Source organism: Hibiscus syriacus, unplaced genomic scaffold, assembly GCF_006381635.1.
Source record: "Hibiscus syriacus cultivar Baekdansim isolate YM2019G1 unplaced genomic scaffold, ASM638163v2 tig00008653_pilon, whole genome shotgun sequence".
Classification (NCBI taxonomy): Eukaryota; Viridiplantae; Streptophyta; class Magnoliopsida; order Malvales; family Malvaceae; genus Hibiscus; species Hibiscus syriacus.
The window spans coordinates 61,000-69,939 of record NW_024062169.1 but is presented as its reverse complement, the minus strand read 5'-3'; the positions used below and the strand labels follow the sequence as shown (position 1 = coordinate 69,939).

The following is an 8,940-nucleotide window of genomic DNA, read 5'->3' as shown; positions in this document are numbered from 1 at the left end:
CCTAGTCATACGTCGTTGTATTTGTCGTCGATTGGCCGTTGAAATCAAGTGGGAACACTATTTTCATCCTAGGGTTTGCGAGATATAAAATGTCGATTTGTTGTCGATCGACCACCGATCGGTCACGATTTCATGGGGGTTTTGGTCTCTGGGGGAGGTGAGGTTTGGTGGAGCTTAATTGATGTCAAAGGGTGGCGGTCGACGTGGGTTTAGGGTTTGAAATGAAGGTTTTCAAAGTTTTGGGGTTATTTCAAAACTTTTATGTTTTCTTTTTTAAAAAATATATAATTTTAACTTTTTTAGTTTTAAATATATTTTTTAAAATTACCATATTATGACACATGTCACTTAAGAGGGAAATTAACGTCGTTGACGACCCAGACACCTAAATGAGTAACGTTTGTAACGTTATACACTTGGTTGAGTCAACAAATAGTTTAGGCACTTATTCAGGAAAAGATGTATAATTTGTGTACTTATTTTGATATTAATCCTGAAATAAACAAATCTTAAGAATTCGTAGCACAAAATTTAATTTGAATTCAATTAAATATTATATTTTAAGTGAGTTCAAACTCGAGGAATCATATTCTTATATGCATTGAAGATAGAAGTTGAGAAAAAATAGATGAATTTTTATTGAGATTGAGTTGTTAATTTGCTTAACGTGACCACAAATCAAGTTCTTATTCATTGAATTCATTACACATTCTAAATTCACCACCATGTTCTTTGTAATGTAATTCTTTCATATCGAAAGACGTTCGCCATAAGATAATTTATCGTCATCGTGATGTGAATGCTCCGTATTGTCGCCTTCTTCCGGTCCGTCGCTCGTAACCAAGCACTTGAGAGCTGCGACGGCGTAACTCATCAGTGGACGAAGCGACGGATCTTCCTGCAGACACATTGCTGCAACCGTAAGCGCCTGGTGGAGATCCTTAACGGGGACATCCCCATCCAGCAATGGATCAGCCAGTAACACGAACTTCCTTCTGTGATCCATTAACGGTTTTGCCTGCGGAAAAATGGAATACGATCGGCGTTATCAAATCGGAACTTGTGGATACGAGTACGAAAAATGTTCGGTTACTTACCCAGGTGACGAGATTCCTTTCATGTGGTGGTCTTGTATTGTCTATTGCTCTCCTTCCCGTGATCATCTCCAAAAGCACAACTCCGAAGCTATAAACGTCGGACTTCGTCGACAATTGGCCTGTTTGTACATACTCAGGTGCACAGTAACCGTAGGTTCCGATAACCCTGGTAAATACGTGCTTATCGTCTCCGTTCGGACCGACTTTCGCGAGTCCGAAATCCGAGAGCTTTGGATTGAAATCCTCGTCCAGTAATATGTTCGATGTCTTGAAGTCTCGGTATATCACTTGAGGATTAGCTACTTCATGCAAGTACTCAAGGCCTTTAGCCGCACCTACTGCGATTCTCATCCTCGTATTCCAATCCAATGGCATCTTGTCCGGTGGTAAACCTGAACGTCATCGTCACATTTACAACATCGCAATCGGTTCATATAGTAACTTACGAGGATCCAGATTTTCGACATCGGAAATCCGAACGTACCTATAAGATGATCCTCCAAGCACCCATTAGCCATGTATTCATAGACCAAAACCCTCTGGTCCTCATCAATGCAATAGCCCACCATCTCAACAAGGTTAGGATGTTTAAGTAAAATCAAAATCAAAACCTCAACAAGGAATTCTTTGTTTCCTTGATATCCATTCCTATCCATCTGCTTCACAGCAACCACCTGAACACATCGCACCCATAAATCGAAACTCTACTCGTATCCGACACTCACGTTACACATATATTCGAACGATAGCATGACAAATACGAACTTCTGAATATATAAAATCAGAATAACATAGATGGAGAGATAAGACTTGATAATGTACTCTGTTTGGGTTTTCGATAAGTCCTTTGTAGACTCTTCCAAAGCCGCCTTCGCCGATTTGATTGTGAGGGTCGAAGTTGTTCGTGGCGGCGCACATGTCACGGTATCTGAAAACCTTGGCACCTGCATTGTGTCTGCAATGTTTTGCAATTTCTTGGCCGGTGCATCTCTTTCTGCTGTTATCTGCCAAAGAGAAAAAAATATTCGTGTTCGATTCGAAACATATTTTGATATAATACGAGGCCTAAACAAGGTGACCAAGGATACGATGATGCGTAGTCTCAAAACATGTAACGGCACACATAACATTCGTTACATCTGCAGTCACGACTCGACCGCAATTTCGATTTTAAAACGCCTTACCGGGGGAAAATGAAATATTGGCGAAGGAGGCCAAGACTTTCGTGTCATGATGTTCCATGATGCTCTTCTGCAATGCCCTCCTCGTTAGGGCCTCCTCCGACATGCAACACGAAAAACAGCTCATCCTTGTCTTCTTCGTCTTGCTCGCGAAGGACGACATCGTGAATTATCGAACCGAATTCTCCCGGAGGCAACCGAATTCGCTTTGGTCCCACGGGAAAGCACGAGAAACAATGTGTCATGATGTTTTGTTTCTCTTCATCTTTGTCTGAACTCCATTGAATCAGATAGCCAAAAATAACTTGAGAATCACGTTTGCTAAACATAGAAACCGAGATATTTTGTTCACATTTGTTGACTATTGGATTATGTTTAACAACTAAATTATAAATAGCATATGTTTGAAATTTATTAAAATGCCTTGTACATTTATTCTAATATATGGTTGAAATTTAAGTTATAATAACTTAAGGGTTTGATTTTGGTATGTTTTTCACATATCTTTGTGGCCATGTTGGTGTTCGCACAAAGATACTCACGATATTTGTTTATAATAACTTAAGATCCGAAATAATCAATTTCAAAATCATTTTTATCATGCAGGGACTATTTTGTAAAACTAAAAAGTTTTGAGAGGGCCATTTCTTAGTTGTTAAAGATTGACTGACCTACACCTACAATATTGGTTAGCCATCAAATCATATTTATTTCACAACGCATGCAAACTACACGTTTTCATTTCATTTTTATTCAAAATCAAACCATGCTGTCATGCATACTTACCTCTATATATATATATATATATATATCGGCGAATCTAGAAAAAATTTATAGATTAAATCAGTATAAATATAATAAAAATTTTATCTTAAAAATTCATATATACGGATTAAATTTAGAAAAATATATTAATTGGACCAATATAATTTTCTTAACATAATTCATATATATTTTTATTGAGGGTAAACTAATTATATGGTCATCCACCTATTACTTAGGTAATCTCCAGCCCTCATCTCTACTCTACAGCATCTCTATCTCTATTCTAAAGATGAAACAATAATTCATCTCCAACACTATCTCTACATTACCACTAAGTCTACTTTATTCACAATATTTAACTATTAGTATGTTTATTTATCTAATTTCAATGTATTTTTATCTATATTGCAATTTAATCTACTTGAATTTATTATATTATGTTTAATTTTTATTTTATTGTGTAGAAATTACAATAAAAAAACATAAAAGATAGAATAAGAGAAAATAATGTAACAAAGAAAAAGAAAAGAAAAAGAAAATAACAAAAGAAAGTAAAAAAACAAAAATCATAAAAATAACAAAAAAAATGTAGCGCAACTACAGTGCAACTCTAGATGTAGAGTATCACTGTAGATTTTCTCTACTCTAACGTTGAAAGTGGAGATGGGCTGGAGTTGAAATTCATTTCCAAAGTAGAGATTTTCTCTACTCTAGCGATGCGCTCGAGATAGTCTTAATTTATGTTTTGTTCACTCAGTCAAAATCATAGTTAGCCTTACGATTTGATTCTATTTTGATCATCTATCACCGCTAATTTCTTAAAAACGAGAGGCCAAAACATAACCAAATTGTAACATTAAGTGTGATTTAAAATAAATAATAATTGAATGATCAAAACAGAAATTAAATAATAAATAGATGACTTAATGAGTAATTTACCCATAGGGACATGGCTTAGGCAGGCATAAGCTTAGATACGCCCTGAATATGTGATAATGATCTAGGATCCGACAAAATTTTTTATATGTATCGAATATTATATGTAAAAGTGCCTAGAAAATGTGGATGGGAAAGTTTATTTCCCAAACTAATGAACTCAGCTGATTAATTACCCATCTAGGGTGTTTCTACAGTGCAATGCCAAAGACCTCAGGATATCTCAGAGTCTTCAGAAAAAAATGAAGGACATTAGATTTCTTGGCGTCTTCAGGTATGTTTGACATGCAGAAATACCCAGGATTGCTTGGCGTCTTCAGTGTAGGTGGTAGGTTGTCTCAGACTGGGCAACAAGTAAGTATTAATGCAAATATTAATTATTCATTAATAATCGGGTTGGTTGGTGGTTGAACGGAAAATTATAATAAATATCTGGTATGTTATAAAATGGAGTGTTTTGGTTGAGAATTGAGGAGTAAAGTAGTGGTGAGGAAATGAGAGAAGAGGCAAATTTTGGAGAAGAATTGAAAGAGCAATCATCTGAAAAGAATAGTAGGGAAAATTTTGAAGGAAATTTTTCTTCAAATCTATAATCTGTAAGTATTATTCGAATAAAATTATATTTGTATTCGAATAAAATATGTATATTTCGCAAAGGTATTTAAAATATTATTTTTAATGTTGTTACAGGTAAAAAAAGAAGTGAGCAAGAAATTCGAGAAGATTTTTTATAACATCAACTTGTTGGAAGAATAATAGAGAAAATTTTGAACGAAATTTTATTTCAATCTATAATCTATAAGTATTATTAAAAATAAAATATTAAAAATAATATGTCAAACATACATGACGGATGCATATGCCCCAACTATATATTATATAGTACCATAGTTTATGTATCATATACTTTTCATTATTTTTAGGCTTAATTATAAAATAAGTATTCATGTTATAGTATTTTTCATGAATAAGTGTTTAAATTATGTTTTTAAATGATATTAGCGTCTAACATTATAAACGTTACCACTTTAGATATTCGGATCGTGAACGGTGTTCATTTCCTCTGTTTAGTGACACGTGTCACAATGTACTAATTTTGATATTTATTTTCTTAAAATACATTGAAAATATTATTATATTTATATAAAAAACTCTAATTTCTTTTAAATTATATAAAAGAAGCACCCAAATCCCCAAATCCTAACCTTAACCCACTCCGTTGTCCTTTCCGGCCAGACCACCGCTATCGACGTAATCCCTTTCATCCTCCTAGTCATACATTGTTGTAGTTGTCGCCGATTGGCCATCGGAACCGCGTGGGATTAGTGATTTTCGTCGTTGGATTTGTGGGGTATAAAATGTCGATTCGTCGTCGATCGGTCATGATTTCATAAGGGTTTTAGTCGTCGGGAGGAGGTGAGGTCGGATGGAACTTCGTTGATGATAAAGGGCGGCGGTCGGCGTGGGTTTAAGAGTTGAAATGAAGATATTTAAAGTTTTTGATTTATTTCGAAATTTCTATGCTTTTTTTAAATATATAAATTTTATTTTTTAAATTTAAATAAAATATTTAAAATTAACAGATTGTGACACATATCACCTAACGATAGAAATTAACGTCATTGATGGTCTATCTCGTGATGCTTATGATTTACACCTCTCTAAAAAGTGTCATTCTTCAATCTCGTGATACTTTCGTCACGATCCATCTTCACAGTTTATCTCATTCATTAGGACACTCACACGAAGTTCGAAGAGTGAACAAGTCGTTCTAATATCACTTATTATAACATCATTATTCTCTTCCTAAAAGATATGTGTAATAGACATGTAAATACATGAGCCGGCTCAATATTTATGTTCTTCTGAATTGTTAGCCGAATAAATTTCTTCTGAACTCTTCATCAAACACTCTGCTATTTATTTTCTTCCTCTGATTAAATCTTACTGCAACAATTCAAAGTTGAAAATGTCAATGTCAGGTTATCTGCTCCTCCGAAATTCCAAACCATTGGTTGTAGTTATCTTTTTTGTTTGTACAACCATTGGTTGTTGTCGCATCCGTCTTTCGGGTGGGTCCGAAATTGGGCTTCAACTTGAATAAAACGTTAGAGTCGCCACCGATCATTTTAAAAATATTTAGGTTGATCGGACACCATTACATGATCTGCATTTTAACAAAAATATGTCGAATTCGAGAGTCGGTTACAGTCAAGGAAGGATTAGCACCCTTGAACTGCCCTTTCGGTAGTTGTCTTAATTGCGAAAATTAAAATTTAAAAACTCGATTTAAATTACTTACCTTTGATCGATTAAAAAATTCAGCTAAAAAGTCAAAAATGTTAGATAAGAAATATTAAATAAATATTAAATAAATCAAATGGAAAAAAATAAAAAAAAATTTAAAATTTAAAATTTTAAAATTTTAAAATTTTAAAAGTAATAAAATAAACGAAATAAAAAAAGAAACCTGTGAAAAGACAAAAATGTTAGTGAAAATAGAATAATAATTAAATAAAAATATTAAATCAAATCATAAATGAAAATAAAATAGGAGTTAGATTGACAATAATCAAAGTTAAACATCAAAATTAAATTACAAAGAAATGGACTATGTACATGGTGCATCGAAGATAGGGGGACCAGAAGAAGAATTTAACCACAATATTTGAAGGGCTATAGAGGAATTTACCCATAATAATTGAAGGACCATAGGAAGAGTTTACCCAAAGTCCTTTGTTACGTGGGTACCCAAAATAAAATGAATCAGGCTATTAAAACATGGGTCTCCCTTTTGCTTTGTTATTTCTCCCTTCCTTCTCTCTCTTCTGTTGTGTTCTTGCTCTCCAAGAGAGTGGCTGGAGACCTTTCAACAACGGATCATGGACATGATCATTGAGTGATCCATTCTGGACATACTCATAAACCAAGTAGAGATGATCATCTCCACACATTTATGTGATGGACCTTGCATAAGACTTTGAGTTCAGCAAAGAACTCTTTCAATTTGTTCAATTTCATCTTTATCAAACCTCCTTTGATCCTAGTATTCCATGGTACACATAACCATATCCCCCACTTCCAATCTTCTTCCTTTCATCGAAATTATCTATAGCTTCTTCAATCTCCTCCAGGCTATATATCATTGGTATTTCTGATTCAAAAGTTGTTACATCTCCCATGTTTTCCGTGTAGAGAAACTGGGTTTGCAATGAAAATTCTCTGCCACTCCTCGTGCTTTTGGATACTGGCTTTGGATCCTCTACGCTCATTTTTTGTCCCTCTTCTTCTTCGTATGAGAAAGATGAGCAATGCAATCGTTGAAAAAAATGCAACTACCGATAATACGACCATAAGGATTGTCCATTTACTTCTTCCTCCTCCACCTCCCCGTAGGAGTTTAGCTGCCTGACAAAACTCGAGAAGTTGTTGTGTTTAAAATACTTGGGCAAAAGATCCCTAGCGAACTCCGGCAAGTTCCAGACAACGAAACTATTGTTGGATGGGCTCCAAGAAACGACGACATCAGTGACGGGATCATCCACCATATCGTAAGTCTTGCTTAGGAAAGGTGACGACGCGTTCGCACTCTGCGTCGCAACCGGTTGAGTCGTTGGTTGAGATTGTGTTGTCGTTTAGCTTGCTCCGCCGCTCATCGATGCATCATTTTGGGTGTTGCTACTGCTACTAGGGGTGTACAAAACTACCCGACCCGATTGACCCGACCCGCCGACCCGGATCTAAAAAAACTGGGTAATTTTCTAAAAAAAAATTACCTGGCAGGGTACCGATTTACTGGGTCGGGCCCGGGTCACAAAATCTAGTTTTTCCGAGTATCCGTTACTCAAGTACCCGGTTAGTTTTTACTTTTTTTATTATATATATATATATATATAATATAATGAATTATTTATATTATGGATTATTTGATTTTTTATTTCGAACTTTTAAATTTTATGTTCTAATATTAGAGTATGTAATTCGAAGTTTCGAACATTTAAATTAGTGTATATTTTTTTAAATTAATAATTTAAAAATGAAAAATAAAAAAACTGACCCGATTACCGAGTACCAGTAACATCCGGGTCGGGACACAGGCCGAGAGACCCGGAAGTTCCAGGTACCCAAAAATCGGGTACTCGGATTTGCACACTCCTAACTACTACTCCCTCCTTTTTTTTTCCTCTCCACCGCTTATTGCATGTGATTTTATGGGTTCATTTTTTGTGGATAATGATTAGAGTTGGGTATACGGGCTACCCGCCCGTTTAGCCCGTGGGTTTTGATAGTACGGGTTTAAACAGGGCGGTTTAAAAAACCCATAATCATAAACAGTCTTGAATTCTAAAACCCGCGGCCCGTACTATTTAATCCGCGGGCTAACGGGCTTACCCGCTACCCGTTAAATAACAACAATTTTAAATACTTTAAATGTAATAAAAAAATGATGTTCTAATTTATTACAACTTTAAAAATGATCCAACAACTTAAAAAGAAAGGTAGCAGCAAAAGTTTCAATAAGTCTCGAGATAAATAAGTAAATAAATTTTTGAAACACTTTTCCAGGAAACTTGTTCTGCAAATAAAGTGACATTTATATATGTAAAGCATGTATTCGTCGTAGTGATTATGTTCCTTGATGGCCAAGGGACTGGATCGGTCCCAATTCGATCGTCGCAGACAATTATCAAAATTAACCTTCAACATTTATTAAAATGGTCAAATTTTAACTGTCTCAACTTCAATAATAATGATAAATCTGTGGGAAGTTCTTATCTTGATAGATTATTATATGCAGATTCGGATTCTGGGTCTTCTTCAAGAACGTTTAACATTTGGGGTGGCACCATCACACCCTCTGGGGGGACCAATTGTTGGAACCACGAAGCTTCATATTCTTGGAAGTCCATCACACTTTCAACACTAACCCACAATTCTCAAACATCGACAATGACGTACAA

General features: G+C 35.1%; 1 protein-coding gene across 1 annotated transcript; it reads right to left on the bottom strand.

The window, feature by feature from the left end:
• Positions 1–748: 748 nt before the first annotated feature.
• On the bottom strand, positions 749–2,405 carry LOC120202333 (probable serine/threonine-protein kinase PBL23). The gene is made up of 5 exons (XM_039202770.1): positions 2,282–2,405; positions 1,920–2,101; positions 1,582–1,771; positions 1,098–1,489; positions 749–1,018 (listed from the first exon to the last, which is right to left on the bottom strand). Exons 1-5 carry the CDS (start codon positions 2,403–2,405, stop codon positions 749–751), a joined length of 1,158 nt encoding a protein of 385 aa, XP_039058701.1.
• Between the last annotated feature and the right edge of the window lie 6,535 nt (positions 2,406–8,940).